General features: G+C 38.2%; 2 protein-coding genes across 3 annotated transcripts; both read right to left on the bottom strand.

Moving 5' to 3' along the window:
* Positions 1-1,377: 1,377 nt before the first annotated feature.
* On the bottom strand, positions 1,378-7,963 carry LOC119774012 (sterol 26-hydroxylase, mitochondrial-like). Of its 2 annotated transcripts, XM_038271273.1 has the most exons (10): positions 7,233-7,963; positions 6,669-7,199; positions 6,047-6,228; positions 4,905-5,104; positions 4,625-4,822; positions 2,963-3,126; positions 2,620-2,786; positions 2,448-2,529; positions 2,088-2,288; positions 1,378-1,903 (listed from the first exon to the last, which is right to left on the bottom strand). In XM_038271273.1, exons 2-10 carry the CDS (start codon positions 6,891-6,893, stop codon positions 1,790-1,792), a joined length of 1,533 nt encoding a protein of 510 aa, XP_038127201.1. In that variant the 5' UTR covers positions 6,894-7,199; positions 7,233-7,963; the 3' UTR covers positions 1,378-1,789. The 2 variants fall into 2 exon arrangements, with proteins under 2 accessions (XP_038127201.1, XP_038127200.1); XM_038271272.1 differs by having other exon boundaries at positions 6,669-7,963.
* A 254-nt stretch (positions 7,964-8,217) lies between these two features.
* LOC119774006 (mitochondrial chaperone BCS1) lies at positions 8,218-15,421 on the bottom strand. The gene is made up of 7 exons (XM_038271266.1): positions 14,977-15,421; positions 12,290-12,429; positions 10,729-10,923; positions 10,555-10,618; positions 10,284-10,456; positions 10,039-10,156; positions 8,218-8,528 (listed from the first exon to the last, which is right to left on the bottom strand). Exons 1-7 carry the CDS (start codon positions 15,294-15,296, stop codon positions 8,276-8,278), a joined length of 1,263 nt encoding a protein of 420 aa, XP_038127194.1. The 5' UTR covers positions 15,297-15,421; the 3' UTR covers positions 8,218-8,275.
* Between the last annotated feature and the right edge of the window lie 3,629 nt (positions 15,422-19,050).

The raw sequence follows: 19,050 nt of genomic DNA, 5'->3' as shown, positions 1-19,050 counted from the left end.
GTATCGGGTATCAGTATCGGGGCTAATAAATGGCATCGGCAAAACACTAGTAGCCACCCTTCTGTCAGTCTACCCAAGGAAACCTGTAGCTAAAACCTGCCACTGTCAGCATCTAAATGGGTGAATTATTGAATGTAATTTGAAATGCTTTGTAGTCTGATTCCATTCTTAAAAGCTATATCTTTCAATCAGTTCATGATCTCTTCCTTTTTTTTAGTTTCGTTGTTACCTTTCAGTTTGGTGTTTTAAGGAGACAGAAGGAAGGCAAAAACAGCAAATCATTAAGGACTCTTAAGGTCTGAATAGTGCTGTAGTGAGGAAGGCGGTAGGAAAAGGAATCTGCATGCTTCCTAACAATAGTTCATTTAGGATAGTCTGATGTTCCTATTGGACACTTAGGGTCTAAAAGGAATCCCACAATCCTTTGCATAACATGATGTATAAGCACAGACCTCCTCATGGTATTTAACTAAAAATAACATAATTGCTTCACTCCTGCTTTGTGGGGGACATTCAAATGTGCTTTAAGTACTTTCATATGTTGTGGGTTTTATAATTGAGAGCTTCAGTTGTTCACTTTATTAAACTTGCTTTTTTGTGGTTCTTTTCCAAAAGGCTGTTGTCCCAATCTGGGTAGCACCTTCCATGTCTGTTTCGGTGGGGTATGGACTTTAGGATGGCAAAAGGCTGTCAAGATTTAGCACAGATTTGTGTTGTTGACTGAATGAAAGGAGAAGGAACAGAAGCTAGATGCTACAATATATTACGGTACCCAGAATCACTGTCTCTGTTATTGGATCCTGTTCTGTGCTTCATTTAGTTTGTAAAGCCATTCCCCCGGCCCCCTCCCAGGTCTCTCTCAGCTGTTTTCATTGGTTTATTTTCCCATTTCAGACACCAAGAGAAATCTCTTAAGCAGTCAGTCAGAGAAAAACAGAAGAGTGGCTTTTTATGTAATCAAGTTTCAATAACAAAAGCCTTTTTTGTACTCTTACCGCAAATGTGTCAATATGAGCTTTGCTCAGATGACAATAAGATTGAGCTTATTAGCAACAAATCCTTCAGGTTTCCACATGTGTTAAAAAAGGTTTGCATCACTCACTAAAGGGTTGCATAGTGAGGGAAGTACTGTGTTATCCTTTGGGCCGGTTCCTCTTTTAAAAGTACTTGGAACCATTTTATAGTTCTTAGCAATATGAACTCTTTGAATATGAGGGGAGCAGTGCTCTCAAATGAGATGCAACACATTAGATTTAAGATGTAGACAAAAAAGTGTAAAACAACTGTATTTATTGCAAGCTGCAGTAAGTAGAAGGTGCATAGATTGATGACTTGAGAGAACAGAAAATAAATGTTTAATAAAATTACGTTTTTTTTAGTTTGTTTGATTCATTTAGAGATTAAAGAAATCTGTGCAACTTCAGATAAGAATGTTGAACTTTACGAAAAATAAAACATCCTTTAATATAGAACCAACAAATATAAAAGTTTTCATCACTACATTATTACAGAATAGAATAGAATACAATGCAGGGATGACCAAGGTATACAAATATACAAACATGTGATTGTATTTTCAGAAACAAACAAGTAGAAATACCCCCTGATGATGTAATGATGGAAATGCATTATATTTTAACTGGATCATCTGAGTGTATTCAGATATAATTAGGTGTTTTTTGTGACTGCAAGAAGAGTTGTTGCTTAATAGTTTTAGAGTTTTTCATTGGCTTACCAGCTTTTTATGTGACTGTTAAACCAAACTGTTGAGAAAATCAGTGTTTCTTCATCATCGGTCCACAAAGTGCAGGTCCAGTTGCTTGTTTGGAACCAGAACAGCCCGACTGAGGATCTTCAGCTCGTCCATCATGGGTCCGGGTTTGATTTTAAAGTCCCTAATAAGCTAAGAAAAAGACACCGAAATATAGGGAAATATAATAGTGAAAAACTCTTTAGATAATGACAGATATACATTGAGAATAATGTTATTTTTTATGATTATGGTTTATAGGTAAAGTGCAGGAAGTCCAATTATTTCATCCTTATAATAGATTTTTAAATACATGTTGGGTTTTTTTTGGACTTACCCGAAACAGAACCAAATACATCTCTAGTTCTGCAATCCTGCGACCAACACAGCCTCGAACTCCGTAGCCAAACGGGATGGAGCTGAATGGATGTGGCCTCTGGCGGCCGTCACGGAGCCATCTCTCCGGCTGGAATCTGAACGGCTCTGGGAAAATGCTTTCATCATGACTGATGGCATAGTGACAGAGAGTGAAACAAGTCTGGAAAAAAAAAAAAAAAAATGAAAAGAAAATTGAATAGATTTTTTTTATTGTGTTGATCTTAGCTTAAGTTTAACATTGTTAGCACACAATATATTTTATACTATCTTGCAGTAAGAGAAAATTCTATAGTAAATATGTTCAAAATGTTAGACTCACATTCTTTGGAAACTGATATCCACCAACAGAAACTGTTTTTTCAGTTATGATTCTTGAATTTATAGGAACCACGGGGTACATCCTTTAAAAGAAAACAAAAATATTTAGACGATTATAAAAGGGCTCTATGTGATTACTCTGCTAACACCAAAGCTTCTCCATGCACTCCTACCTGAGAGTTTCCTTGATCACAGCTCGTAAAAATGGCATCCGAGTGACCTCTGCAGCCGTGGGGATTTGGTCTGCAGGTACCAGCGTGGACACTTCCTCATGGAGTCTGTGCTGGATTTCTGGGTTCCTGGACAGCTGGTACAAAGCCCATGTAAGGGTGTTGGAGGTCTTTGAAATAAAAACAAATACTTATTAACACTACTAACATATACAAGCATAAAATATGCATTATTGAGTAGAGGAGTCACAAACAAATTTAAAGTTCCTTGTATATGATTCAAACTCTAACATCAATACATACAGATCTGTTATAATAAAAGCTTTTATAATAATGAGTTCATTACCGTGTCCACTCCAGCCAAAAGAAGCTCAGTGATGCTGGCGTAGACGTCCTTAGTACTTATATTCTTGTTTGAGAGGAGGTACGTTAGATATTCACTCTCCACATTCTGGTTGTTGTCCACTCGCCGCTGGATGTCCTCTATCTTCTTGTCGATCAAAGTTTTCGCTTGAATCATAACAGACGTCACACGACAGATTATCTGCTTTATAATGTGAATATACTTGTGATGCAGAAGTGCACATTGGGTAAACACAAGCAAAGATAGTGAGACGGTGGTGAGGTGTCTGGCACAGGTCAAGCATGGGATAATACATAGGAGAATCTATGGATTATGATGTTTGCAGATGAAATTATGATCTTCAGCGAGAGTATGGAGAAGGTGAACCACAGCCTACAGAGATAAAGCTATGTTCTGTTCTGTTGATCGATGTGGCTGAGTTTTAACACCTGGGGACAGTTCCTGTTGCTTGTTACCTGTTGCTTCAAATTGGAAACAAAGGACAGCAAAAAGACACAAGAAGCGGCGTAGGTTTGCATAGGGACATGTCCCTTCCAAAATTTTGGACCGACCTACTTGTCCCTATCAACAATTAGATGTGAATAACATGTTTATAATTTACAATACAGCTTTGTTGCAGCAGTAGAGGGGATGGAAAATATTAAAAGACAAAAATATTTTTATTTAGATATTTTTTTTTACGATTTTGGTATAATTCCTGCTCTAACTGGGTCGATGTGTGACCTAAAGACATGTTTTAGAGTCTCTATAGTCCAGTTAATGATTAATTGATTATTAAATTTGTTGACATTTCAATAATTGATTATTCCAATGAATTGTTTCAGAGCAAGATAAAATACATGATATGGGTTAAATAGAGTAACTACAGCCTAGATGACCTGTAGAGTGAAAATATTCTAAATGCTCAGTGTCAGTGTCAGTTCCAGTGCTCATTTAATACAATAAATTTATTTGGTGTTCTTTGAATCTATTATTTTTGCTTTGTTTCATGATACAGAGAGAATATTTAAACAATAAAAGTGGGTTTTACCTCTGTACAAATGTATATCTTCAAAACAAAAAACAGGATAGATCCACATATAGCAGAAATATTTAGACTATATTTTGTTAAATAGGCACATATTTACTTTCTGTCTGAGTCTGAGACCTTTTCAAAGTGGAAAAAAGTCATAATTCCTCATTCATCAGAGCTGATGATGCTTCAAACATTGATAAACAGCATCGAATGTGTGTAGCGCTTATAAAATTTGTACAAATGTAGCAAGAAATGCTGCTTTTCTCTTTAAACAAAATACACCCTGATTTTCACGTCAAGCATAAAAATGAGATAAGACCAATAATGTCCCTACCAAAGTCGAAATCAAACCTACGCCCTTGACAAGAAGCATTTTATTTTTAGGTAGTTTTACTTCAAGCTGATAAAATTTCATTTTTTGTTTGTCAGGAATAAGAATATATAGGGACACAATATTAAAAAAAATAGTTGTGAGAAGCTTGATTTAGTTGGATACTAAGCTACAGCTTAGGGAACCTATTTAAAGGGTACAGTCATGTCTGAATGGTTTGCAGCCCAGTTCAGTTGTAGTTTATCATGCAACAATGAATAGTACAAAAGCACTTAGGTATAAAAGTTTAGAAACTTACCAAAAGCGAAGATGTTGTCCCAGCTGGTGATGTAGCGCCCCCAATAAGGAAGCAGTTTGCGGCTCCACTTTGGAAATATTGCAACAGGCAAGTTATTGGAAAACATCTGCGAGATGGACGCGATATATTCTTGAGTACCAGCAGGAATCTCCGTTCTCAGACAGCCAAGTCTTGTGTCAAACAATATAGATGCAATACCTGTGAGGCAAAAACTAAATAATCCAAAAAAAAAAAAAAAAAAAAAAAAGTTTAATTACTTGGAAATGCTGCTTAAACTTACCTTCCAATGAAAATAGGTAAAACTTATTGGAAACGTCAGAAACAAAATCCCCTGTTGAGCTGGCTTCACGCAGATGTTTGATCCTTTTAATGAAGTCTGTAACCACCTCATTGATGACCCCAGCGTACTGAGCAGAATCCCTCGGATGGAGCATGCGCTTGTTAAGAACCGCCCTCAGGTTGTACCAGCGCTCCCCTGTTCTGGGAGCAGAAGCACATTTTAAGGTTTGATGGAAAATGTTTTGATGCTTTGAAAAAGGTGGAAAACTATTTGGTTTCACACAGACCAAGGCTTATTTAGTTAGTTTAGTTTAAATCTTTTTGTTTCATGCTTCTTTGTCACTACCTAGTTATTTATATTGGCAATTCAGCCCCCTTTTTATATTCAGTGCTGGAAGGTCCCATCTGCCAGAAGTAGTTCCCTGCAGGATGTTAATGAAGTCGGTTTAAATCAATTGGCCTCAGGTTTAGGTTTCTTATCCACCAATGCTTGGGGATAAACCGCAGGTATTACATTAGAGTTAGGTAATGAATCCATGGACCTTAGGTTTCTGTATCTGTCTTTTCATCATCTGAATCAGGAATGATGAAGCAGAGAAATATCTAAAACAAGGTAGTTTGCTTTTAGGACAAGGGCTAAAAAACACAGCCCTATGATTGTCATTATTTAGATGCAGATGTGTGTAGAGTATCCAAAAGAGAATTCAACAAATTCTGGTATAAGAGAGAAATAAACATACAACATACAGTAAATACACATATAAAATGGTGGAATTGACACTCGCCTGCTTTGGTCCAATCTATAAAGTCTTGAATTTAGTGCTTTTTCTGATGTTTTTAATTAATAAAGCTTCCTGGATGGGAATTGAAAGCTTCATGCTATGTTCTACAGTATTTAATTGCGTAGAGTTCTGGTGAATTGGGTGAATATGTTGGAATAAAGAAGGAGCAGGCCTAAATTATTCAAATTAGCCAAAAATTAGAAAGTAGATGGTTGAAAATTGGATGCATCTGGAAATGTGTGGACTGATACAAAAGCATCACATTTAAATCTACTCTGATAATTATGCTAAAAAGACCAGTCCAATATTCATCCACTTCAATGAAACTGTTAAAGGGAGAGCATTAAAGAGTTTGCTTTACTCTGTAAGCGGCCCATAGCCGTGTCCTCTCATATCGCGGTACTCTGTCCACAGAGACAGGTCTGCTCTGGAGGGAAACTTGTCATCCATCCTCACCAGTTCCTCCAGCAGCTGAGCAGTGGTCACAGAAACAGCATTACGTCCATTTTTGTAAATGGGTCCATACAGCTTCCTCTCATAGATCTTAACCAAAGACAAAGCATTTTATGAACTTCTTTATGCAGAATCAAAACTTTGACAATTAAAAGCAGGAAAAGGCAGCAGTAAGGCGAACACAGGATAATCTTTTTTTAGGGAATTTTAAAAAATTACACATTTCCACAACATTTCCCTGAAACGTATCCCTCCACAAACCCTCATCTGTGGGATCAAAGGTCACATTTCCTGTTAAACATTGATTTTATCTTGCATTTACAGGGCAAGTTAACTGCAACCATAAAAATATTCAGACCCACCAGGATTAGTAATAATAAGTAATTCTATTTGTCTGCATGTCTGTCAGTTTTCACAAAAAAGAACAATTTATGAAAAGATGAATAGAAAAATCTGACTGCTGTCTGATATCTGTGTGCATCATCGTCTTATAAAGCTGCTGTCAGATCAATACACACACCCAGACCTACCTGTAACTCCTGCATACGGTGGAAATAACCCTGGAATAAGATCTTGAAAAGCATTTCCAAGGGGCTGACACGAGGGAGGTCCTCCACCGTCCGCAGCTTGTCCTGCTGGAGAGAGGAGGCCCTTCCCAGTCCTCTGAAGCAGACATTGCCTTTAAAAATGCGGCATAGCTGCAGCCATCTGCCACAGCTCCCAGACTGTAATCTCTGCGACAGCCGGGCAGCCATTACTAAAAAAAAACTGGAAAAGAGCTCCAGTTAAAATCATGCAGACTGAGTGGGAGGAGCCATGCTCCTCAAATATCCAGCTCACCTCCCTAGAAACATTCAGTGGAGGCAACTACAGCAGGAAATTAATGTGGATATTTATTAGACCTTTAAATAATGCTGCTCTAAATTTGCTTTGGATGGTGGGTTTATCCTCAGTGCAATGTAAGGCTTTTTGAACACTTTTACGAGGAGTCTTGGCTTCCTCTCAGTGAAAGAGAAATCTGTTTTCTGCATAGCAGCAGCTGTTCTTCCATCAATGGCATCCTGATGGGGGCCTTCCACATGCTGCTCCCCAACCAATCAAATTGCACAAAACTATTCTCTATGTTTCCGGCCAGGGTTAACTCCTGATTACCTGCACATCCATTCTGTCCAAGGTGCAAATCCCACATATTATGCATTTTCATGTTATGGTTTTAAATCTAATCAGTTTTAACGCTAATGTGTCCCATACAAGAAACTAATGCAATGTTTAAAAAAAAAAATGAAACCCCAAGGCAGCAGATAGAGCAACATGTCTAAAACAAAGAGAATGTCCTCCAGAGAGAATCTGGAAATTAAAAATTAGTTTAAGTGTCAGTGATATAAGGATAATTTGTATTAGTGCAGACTCAGCATCAGCTTAGGCACGCCACCAAATAAATACTACATTGCAAATCTTTTAACTGCTTTTCGTTTTGATTCACATTTGCATGTAAAGAAAAAAAATTCCTTAAAAATAGCCGTGGAAAAAACAATCTTAAAATTTGATTAATTTCCCTCTTAAAAAAAACAAACATGTAATTTAAAAAAACCCAAGACTTTACTAGAAACAGATCACCTTAACGAAATATAAAACTTTAAACATATTTTCCTCCAAGAGGTCAAGAAACAGCTGCGTGTGTAAAAAGTAATAAATATAATAATATATTCTTAACCGATGTTTTCATCTGTGTGATTTGCACGGAAAAAAAGATCTAGAAATAAGTGAAAATGTCTTAAATTTAGTGAATTTACTCTTAATTTGAGCAGGTCTATAAGATGGTTTGCCAATGGAATGAGTACTTTTACTCTTAGAATAAGAGAATTAGATGATATGCCCATAAAATAAGACAATGCAGTTTTTTTTTTCTTATATTAAATGTGAATTTTACTCATTTCATTGGCAAAGTGTCTCACTTACCGCCTCAATTCAGAAAAAAATTCACTTAAGATTTACATTTTTTGCAGTGTGGCGTGTGTGCACAATTTGTCCTCATAAATAAAAGGTTTAGATAAAAACATAGAAGAAATGAACCCAACGTTTCCTTTTAAATATTCTCTTTATTCTGTAATCAGTCTCTGAGTCCCGTCCAGGTCCATCATCCCTTTATTTGGGCCACGTTGTCTATCGATCCAACCGGATCATTTTTGTGAAGCAGAAAGTGTCCTTGGACCTGAGCGGCACTGATCTCAGAGTGAGCGGCTAACGCTCGCTCTGCGAAGCGTTCGCCTTCTGAGGCCGGCGTGTCTGGATAGAACCGCCGGAACATCTGGGTGAGCTGCCAGGCGGTGCAGTGCCCAATGTATTGTTTAAGGTCGACTCGGCCCGGTCGGATCAGCGCCGCGTCCAACCTGCGAAAAAGGGTAGAGAATTAAGTTCTATAGGTTTGTTGATGACAAATGCTGACGATACTTACTTTTCTTCAATGCTGTATTTATTCAGCTGGATTGAACTTAACATTTTAAAAGGGTCAAATAAAGGTTTAGAAATCTGGGAATAACTGTTTTTCTTAAGAGAGACTTTTCTAGCATCGGGAAATTATGGCTAAGAAACATATAACATATTTAAAGAATGTATAAAATGGTAATACCCAATACCAAATTTCTAAAGCAACTATGGTTAATTTGCATCATCTATTTTACTGGTAGATCTTTTGCTCTTAGTGCTCCTGAACGCATCATTATTTACATCAAGGTGAGCACCAACTGTAATGCAGCTTTTTACTATTCAGTCAAAATGAGCCAAAGGAAATTAAATGAATGATTTTGAAATACAAAGCTATATATAAAGTCGCTTAGAAGGAAATAGATCTTTTACATATTGGAAGGTGATAATACAAAGAAAAATAGAGGATGTTATTACAGCTCAGATATTCTATTTATCACTATTTTCAGAAAATGTTAAATTGTTTGTTTTTGGCTCAGGACAAAAACGAAACCTTGTGACTAAAGGACAAAATAATAATTAGCTAGGATTGTTTTATACAGTTTTGTATGCTGAAACCATATAAAAAAGAGAACAGTTTAACATTGAGACAAAGATCAACCAGAGTCTGCAGGGACGACCAAGAAGCTCCTGTATACCCCATTTACACTACCCTTGAAAAACCGTGCCGAGACCGGTCAGAGTTCAGTAACTGAGTAAATTTAAAGCAAAGTGAACTAAACCGAGCTAGACACAACCGAACCGAGCTAACTGCAGACCAGTTCCAGAGGTGGGCTCGGCTCGGTTTTTCCCTGGCTTGGTTCTCTGATAACAAGAGCGCATGAGCAGAACGCGTCATCTCTGTCTGGCTGCACATCGCGATTCACACTCCATTCCAGTAGTTGGCAGTAATGCCCCTCTGGAAGTTGCTTGCCAACCAACAAAAACAGAAGAAGAAGAACAACTATTAAACAACATTCGAAATCTTCTCCATGCAACATTTTAAATAATGGCTTCAAAAGAGCGTGGAGCGACCTGGGATGATAATAATGATCAAGCATAACTTTCTGAATGTGACGGCCGCCGCCATTTTGATTTGCTTGATTCCCTCTTTCTTCGGCTTCTTCTTCTTGTGTTTTACGGCGGTTGGCAAACAACTTTTGGTGCATTACCGCCAACAACCGCTTGATTTCCTCCTTCAATGCTGGCCGTAATACCGCAGAACGTCACTAGGGGGCGAGGAGTCGAGGAACCAAGATAGCGTGATGCGTAAACGGTCTTCAGAACCGAGCTCGGCCTGGTTAACTGATCCGAGCTCGGCCCGGTCTCGGCATGGATCGGTTTTTCAAGGTGTAATAGAGTCATGTCACCTAACTGGAGCTTTCTGGAAACTTTAAGGGTAGCTTTTTTATTATTTAAAAAGTTTGGTAACAATACCTGTCTATGAAGTTGGTAGTCATAAAAACAATTCTGGCCTCAGATGAAGCAACTCCATCCAGGGAGTTCAGCAGGCCGCTGAAGGTCAACCTTCCCATTCCCTGATAGGCCATCGGGTCTGAAAAGGCAGAGAAAAAACTATTTATTAATCTGAAAACCTACCCTAAAAAAAAAAAAAACGACCCACAGCAATAGTTTGTCTTGGACACTAACAGAAACAGAACAAGGTCAGGACTCCCACTCACTCTCAGTGGGGAGCAGGTCCCTGCTGACGAAGGCGGCGTCCACATCCTCCAGCAGGATGATGCTCTGCTGCGGAGCCACGCTCAGGAGGTGGTTCAGACGGTCGTCCGAGAGCGTTCTGTCGCTCAGGCTCATCAAACAGATGCTGTAGCCAAGCTCACCTGCCAGCGCCGTGCTAAAACAAGAAAGGAGAGCACAAACGTTCAGGGCGGCTCTGGAGCTACAGCCCCACAGAACAGGAACCAGGAGACGGACTGATGATGGAGCGCTCACATGAAGCTGCTCTTCCCACATCCTGGTGGACCGTACAGCAGATATCCTCTTCTGTAGGGGATTCCTGCAAACAGAGAGAGAAACTTTAACGACCAACCTACTGAGAAAAGACAAAAATCCCTGACAAAGAAAATAAAGTTTGAATTATTCCCCTCCAAAAAAAAAAAACTCCACCTCTGTCTGTGTACCACTTTGGATTTCCAATGAAGTCCTTCACATCGTCCACGATCCTCTCTGCCACACCAGCCTCCAGGACCACAGAGCTGAGGGGTCTCCGTCGCCTTGGAAACCCAAAGGGCCGCCAGTCGCCGCCCATGGCCGTGTACATCACGGTACGTCCTTCCTCCTGTTTCAGGGCCAGTTCCCGTGCTGCAAAAAACAATAACGAGGGAGAAGAACACGTCATGGTTCACCAAGATTCAACCCAGAGTGATAAAATAGTAAAACTATTCTTTCATCTTTATCAGCTACTTGAATGAGGGAAACTGCTAAGTATCTTCAGAAAAAAAACCCAGACCAGCAAACCTCCACCAACGTGCTTTACAGTTAAGAGGTGTTTAGTTTTTGCAGATCTGAATGTGGTTTTCTTCAAACATCTCTCTGAGCATTAAAGGAATAGTACACCCAAAACATGATTAGCCTTCATTTTCTACTCACCCCCATGCTGAACAACACTCTGGAGTACTTTTTTGTTATCTCAAATGCATCTGGAGATCTGGGAGGCTTCTTGCTGTCTGCTGACATTCAAATAATGGAGGTCTATGGCGCCCGAGGCAGAAAGGTCCATAAAAGACCACAAAAAACGTGTCAATATTCCTCCATACTGCTCGTCCAATGTATTCCAAGTGTCCTGAGTGGGTAGCATCCAGAATTTACTCGAAACGAAGTCATTTAGAATTTTTTTAGAGCATAAACAGTAGTGTATAGGATTTCCTGAAAGCACGCGCCGGCGCGTTCATGACGCTACGGAAGCCGGCAGACCAAACCAGATCAAAGTGCGCATTCAGCGTCTGCTCTGCCAATAATGCAAGCGTAGAAGAAGAAATGTGCTGTTTACCTGTGCAAAGAAAGAAACAACGAAAGAAAAATGTCTGAGGACTTCAGTGTTGAGGAAGAGCATGAGTTCTTTGCCGAGCTGAATGCGCTGGTTTGGTCTGCCGGCTTCCGTAGCGTCGTGATCGCGCATGTGCGTGCTTTCAGGAAATCCTATACACTACTGTTTATGCTCTAAAAACATTCTAAATGACTTCGTTTCAAGTAAATTATGGATGCTACCCACTCAGGACACTTGGAATACATTGGACGAGCAGTATGGAGGAATATTGACACGTTTTTTGTGGACTTTTATGGACCTTTCTGTCTCGGGCACCATAGACCTCCATTATTTGAATGTCAGCAGACAGCAAGAAGCCTCCCAGATCTCCAGATGCATTTGAGATATCAAAAAAGTACTCCAGAGTGTTGTTCAGCATGGGGGTGAGTAGAAAATGAAGACTAATCATGTTTTGGGTGTACTATTCCTTTAAGCTTAAAGAGCTCTAACTCAATCCTAAATTTTGCTACTTTAGTTTTTAGACAGTAGTAGCTCTAAAGTAAAAGAAAAAAAAACAAACTATAATCCATCTCCAAAAGTTAGATCTTTGAGATGATCTCAGTTTAAGGCCAGATTCTGCCTCCATGATCCTGATCGTTATGTAAGGAAAGCTGAAATTAACCACCATGCCATCAGCCGTACCTTCTTGAAGGATGTTAAAGAAGATTTGTCTGTCTCTCCCCAGAGCTGTGAACGTGACAGACTCCCATGGAGTCCCAGTGTGAAGATCCACCATCTGCTTCTCCCTGGTCCGCTCCACTCGGATCCACTTCCTCTTATACCTGCAGCCACCAGGAGAACAGAGATTAAAGAGAACATCTTATTGCCCTCAAAGTGATCTTTGGCTTTACAGCAGCCTCTTGTTTACTCTGCTCTGCTTTTAGTACTTCTTTAGACTTTCTGAAGGTGGTTTATTAGAGAAAGGACTTGCAGAAGAAACAGCTCCATGTTTTAACCTCTGAGATGGACACACCAACTGGTTTTATCACCAACTTCGCCTATTTGATAAAACATTTACTTAGATTGGCTTAGAGTCTCCTGAGCAAAATCAAATTAAAACCAAACTGTCTCACAACATGTCATTTTAAGTCATTCTACAGATTTAATTCCATCAGATCATACAGATGGATTGGTTGAAATCTCTAATTATGCCGCCATAGCCTATAGATGCTGGAGGACATAATGACTACTTTTTCTTACATTGTTGCATTCTTCTACTTCTCTCCATCTATGCATTTTCTATTGTTGCCATCAGCTTTATGTGCTCTCTTTGTTCTTCTCTTAATGTTTATGGTAAACCTGAGTCCTATACGATCCTATCCTGGAGCACCTTACCTGTTTATATATCCTACAATATTAAAGCAACAACAGAGCCACTATTTAACCTTAACCTGTTGAAGCCACATAATAAAAGTATGAAACTGTCTAATTTCTGGTATCATACAAAGGTAATGTATCAAACATTGCTGAATTTTCCTGTTGGGTATCCCATGTAGGAAGATAAAAATGATTCAGTCCATCAGGGGAAGATATTGTGAACTTTGCGGCTCATTTTCTATCCAACACTATGATGCCTTCTGCTCTGGTTGGATCAGACAGTTTAAATTTCCAACTGCAAAGTAACTTTTTATCTATATTAAAAATAGAGGAGTGGACTTATATAGAGTTAAATCATAAAAAAAAAATTGTAGAAAGTTGTGGAGCCATCATCTATACGCCATATATTAGCTCTGCCCAGCCACTGAACCAGGAAAGTCTGACCTGCAGATTTAATTCACTGTGCAGATTGGATCCACCTGATTCAGAGGCTGAGCAGAACAAATATATGACAAACAGAAGACTTGGTGATTCCACATCTCCCACCTCTAGTCTGGACACAGAGTGGTGGAGATGCTACTTTCACGATGTTGATCTCTAATCTACAAACCTGACTTACTCTAGAATAAGTTACCATGGTAACAGAACCTGTTACGGGTTGAACCAGATTCATATTATGGAAAAATGTAAAACTATATTGAATTTACCTGGAAAAGACTATTACTGTTCCCACATTTTCCATTTTGCTTGTATGCATTTTTATTTTAACTAAAAATAATGAAATATTTATGTCCCATATTATTTTAAAATCAATATCTGTATTTAATAAAGGTTTAATAAAATCTGCTTTTAGTAAAAGTTTAATGTTTTGGTGAAATTACTAAGAAACAAAAAAATGTTGAATGTTACCAACAGGTTTTATCACACTGGAAGCAATATTATTGTTTTGGAGCAACGTGAAATTGAGAAAAATCTGTTAGAACTGGAAATTAGATTATTCTTTATTGTCATTTTAAACTGATAGTCTAATTATGTTGAAAACATCCAGCTCACAATTCAATAAAAGAACACAGTTAAAAATCTAAAATCAATTAAAATAAGCATCTATAGAGAACATCATAAAAAATAAAATAAAAAAACACATAAAACACCCTCAGAAGAAAAATAACATTAAAAGCATTAGATTGATGTGATGCTCACATTTGCATGACTATAGAATTAATAATTGAGTATCTAAATCTGGTGTCACAGTGACTTGTGTGTTTTCTTTCCCCAAGTTGTGGAAACTATCAGTTGATTATGGACAATGCATACTGGGACCATCTAGACTGATTCAAAGCTATTGAAGAATACAGTTCTTAGTAACTGTATATCTTAGATTTAATACTCATTTATAAAGTGGGATATTTTTTTCAGGATATTTATGTCTGACAAGCATTTTCAAGATCCAATGAAAGAAACATCAAAGTTCAGTCCAAACCATTTTAAGAAATGGGAGTGTCTTGAGAGCTGTACTGAAAGAAATTTCATTTTGTATACAACCTGTGTGCACAAAATAAAAATAAAGTTTAAGTCTATATCTAAAGTAAATAAAAATAGAAATCTGTGTAAAACTGTGTGAATATGAGCAGCCTATAGAAAACATAACGGTTACCCCAGCAGCACCTGTTATAAAATCGATGCGCTTCTATCCTGCTCTTTACGGTTTCATATGTTGATTGGTGTAGCTCTGTTACATTCACTGACATCTAGTTTGAAACATTTAAGAAACAAGTCTATAAAAATACGTATTCAACAGCTATTAAAAATACATGTCTTAATTAATCTCTATAAGAGAAAAACTTTTTTTGCAAACAACAATGCACTGGATTGTTCTAGTCCTAGTTAAAGAAATGTAGGATATTTGATCAACGATGTTTACCTAAAGGCAGCATTTAGTAATGATGGGACCGTAAGACACAGTTTAGAAGCGCAACAACATTAAAATAAACCGAGTCGAAGGTCTCCCTGACCAGATGATGTGGTTTCCAGGACTCGGGTGGAAGTCAAACTGCGTGTGGACCCGTCCACTCTCATGTGCCAGGTAGGAGGTCTCCACGCTGAGGTGCTGCGTGTGCGTGGCGTGCTTGGTGATCCAGCTCAGCAGCCAGTGGTAGCTCTTGTCTCTACTGGGAACCTCCAGGGTGATCATGTAGTTCCTACGGAAAAAGATCATCCCCACCTGGGCTCCCTTCCTGGCTACAGCCAGCGCCGTTCCGACCCCCACTAATCCGAACCCGGCTCCAAAGTACGGGTTGTCCTTCAGGCCGTCCAAGAAGTCCGACAGCGGCATGGTGCCGAGTCCTGCAGTTCCTCACAGAACTCAATGGATGGAAAAACCTCTGCAACCTAGCGGTTCCATGCGAAGCAGCGACCTTTACCACATTTCCCGTGTTTCATAAAAACAGTTCGACTATCCACCAATATCTATCGCCAATGGTTCCGGGACTAATGTTGGCTTCTGATTCGGAGCTTCAGCGAAATATAATAAGAAATCTTAATGAACGATCTAGAATTCTGAGATTAATGTCAGAATTCTGAAAAAAAAAAGTCAGAATTCTGAGAGTAAAGTCAGAATTCTTACTTAAGCTGAAATAATATTTAAAAATCAGTTTACTATTTTTATTTCTTCAGTGGCGCTAATCCTCTTCTGCATCGATCAGTTCTGTTGTAATATGTAGATTATTAAGAATCGTTAATCGACTTATTTAAGATTTTATTCTATTTGTGAATATTTCAAAGATCAGTTTCACACAGATGACTTTAGCAGAGACCCTGTTTGAAAACTGCAGTTGAACCTGAACTGAAATGGTTCCAGGAAATTCAGTAGGCACACTGTTTAAACTTTGCAACATGTGCTGTTATAGTAAAAATTCGAAACATCCAAAAACATTTCATTGTTGTTGTTTTTTTGTTTTTTCTGTTTGTTTGTTTGTGTTTTTTTGTTGTTGTTTTTTTTTTTTTGGGGGGGGGGGGGGGGCTGTTATTGTTATACCTCAATGTGTGCAACCTTTGCTTTGGTCCATCTTTAGGGACTATACCTGCTGAGAGGACAAACCTGATCTGCACCTTTCACACAACAGAAAATGAAACACTTCAACTGTTTTATTTTCCTGCTGGGAAAACTGATTTTTCCAAATGAAAAATCTATGAAGCTACTTCTGGTTTTTATTTTATTGTATTGGATGGAAAATGATTAGTTCAACATAACTCTTTTGTCTTTACAGTAGTTTATATTTCCGTAAAAATTCCAAAAATATCCACTGTACTTGGTTTCCAAGATTTGAAGACGTTTCGTACCTCTCCAGGAAGCTTTCTCACATCCGCAGTGAGTTTGAGTCTTAACTCACTGCGGATCCAGACATTTGAATTGAGAAACCTTCCTGGAGAGGTGGCGAAACGTCTTCAAATCTTGGAAACCAAGTCCAGTGGATATTTTTGGAATTTTTACGGAATGACTATGACCTGGATGACTGAGAACCTTCATCAGCATACAGTTTATATTTCATTTGATTTGACAGTATGGAACCACAAATTCTCAGCATTTTTTACTGAAAAGCAGACCTGGGTGCAGCTGAATCTGAATTTAGGCTAATGGAAAGATGATTCTTATTTCAGGGAATAAACAATTGTATTTGAAAATAATAAACTGGTATGAGTTTCCTTTAAACCCATCCATCCATTTTCTAACATGCTTAATCTCAAGTGGGGTCGCGAGGGGTGCTGGTGCCTATCTCCAGCTGTCAATGGGCGAGAGGCGGGGTACAACCTGGGCAGGTTGCCAGTCCATCGCAGGGCAACACAGAGACAAACAGGGCAAACAACCATTCACACAATTTAGAGAAGACAATTAACCTGACAGTCATATGAGTGAGGAAGCCGGAGTACCCAGAGAAAATCCATGCATGCTCAGAGAGAACATGCAAACTCAATGCAGAAAGACCCCGGGCCAGGAATTGAAAATAGAACCGTCTTGCTGCAAGGCGGCAGTGCTACCCTTTGCTCCACTGTGCAGCCCGATCAGCAACCAGTTCAATCTAAAAATCTTTATTTTAAATCACCCCACATATCGTAGAATTTATCTCAAGCCACAAAACCTACATCATACTTAAAACACAATACATTTATTGATTTACTTTTTATGAATACAGCAAATGTGAACTGCAGAGTGTTTCTATTGGAGCGCTCAAAGCTCTTTTACACATCCACACAGTGACATGCTAATAAAGAAACATTCACACACAGATCTGTAGGCAATTTGGGGTTTGGTGCCTTGCTCAGAGGCACATGAGCATGAAGAGTTGAGCTTTAATAAACAACTCCAGCCATTAAACAGCTATAGCCCTGGTAAATAAAGAAGCTAATATTTATTGGGCAAAACAGTAAATTATTCAAATAAATAAATAACGTGGATGTAAAATTAACTTGATTGTATGCTAAAATTTAACAATCACAATCTCATTGTTAGGCTTTAAAAACAAACAACAAAAAACTTTTTGAATCAAACACTGAAAGCATGGTCTGAAAGAAATTTTCTAAATTTACTAACAAAAAATAAGTTGTGCTGTTTGCAAAAACAATAATCAGTTAATATTTTTTTTTTTTTAAACAAGAATATTTTTGCGAGCCATTGTCTGGAGTCTTTAGAGCAGGAGTTGGTTCCACTACAAATCGGAAGCTAACTTCGGCGCATTCTTGTTAGCACTAAGCTAAGCTAGTGATAACAGCTTCGCATTCAGCCGCCCTTAAGGAGCTCTTTTTTCAGAATTTTTGGATAAATAAAAGCTTCCAGTCTGTCATTCTGCTGTTATCGGTTCTTCAGAACAACAGAAATCATCTGAGGAACCGGTGAGAACCGAGATCAGATTGTTGATCTTTTGTTTTTCAGACACTCGGTCAGGCTGGACGCTCAGGCGGGAGGTCTGACATCTGCTTAAAAGGAGCTGTTTCACATATCTAACTATTCATCTCTGTGTTTCCTGGTATTACAAAAACTGTGTTAACATAATTTAGACCTTCACATTATTTAACAGCTCCCTCTACAAACATATAATTAATCAGATCCTGGAGACAAGCTGCTGAAATGCTGGTCAGAGCTTCATCATCCAGAGGAAGCTTGGAGTATAGCTGCTGCTCCTCTACGGAAGCCAGGGGGGGGTAATTTCTTTAGTTTTTCTCCCTGTGGAGTTGGATACTTTCTATTAAGAGGAGACTCTAGGACTTCTTTTTGTATCTATAGTTTCACCAGTTCAACATGAAATCCGACCCCAATGGCTTTAAGATGTTGGCTCAAACCATGATGCAGCCTCCACCATGCTGGATGCATGGATTTTAAGATGCAATGTTATGATGGATCTGTTAAACCTTCTCAAAATTCTTCACATTTTAATTGCTTTTGGGATTATTGATGAAATTCTACAGGTTTGTTTTTTAGGAATGTAGATTTTTCCACCATGGTTCTGCAGGTCATCTTTTCTATTCTATTCTTTATTATTTTGTATTGAATATAAAATCTAAATTCTGTTTATTTCATTTTAGCAAACCAAACATCAGCAACTGTCCTGAAAAGAAATATAAAATCAGCTCATTTACCATTTTTAAAAGAGCATGAAAAAAATTCCAAGCCTATACATTATTAGATTATTTTGTTTATTTTAAGGCTAGGGCTTGGCGATATGTGCTTAAAATCTTATCATGATACTTTGTGGTACTATTGTGATAATGATAAAACTGATGATAACACTCAGATAAAATCATTTAGTTATTAATTTCGTTCTTTGGTAACTGTACTGCTGTGAATGATTGCCACAGCAAGCAGAGCATGACAATTACAAACACTAATGGAAAACTGCAAGTTTAAACCAGGCGTTTTTCAGGATAAAGAAGTGTAATTTATATTACTTAAATTATATTAATTTATATTACTAAACATCCCATAGGAATTGCATTTGATCATACTTCACAAATTTGCCAATACCTCAATGAAAGAAACAACATGAAAGTAAAAAATATTAAAAGTAAAATTTACAATTCACCCATTTTGAATT

Source organism: Cyprinodon tularosa, unplaced genomic scaffold, assembly GCF_016077235.1.
Source record: "Cyprinodon tularosa strain WSP-4 unplaced genomic scaffold, ASM1607723v1 ctg798, whole genome shotgun sequence".
NCBI classification, from domain to species: Eukaryota; Metazoa; Chordata; class Actinopteri; order Cyprinodontiformes; family Cyprinodontidae; genus Cyprinodon; species Cyprinodon tularosa.
This window is presented reverse-complemented; position numbering and strand designations above follow the sequence as displayed.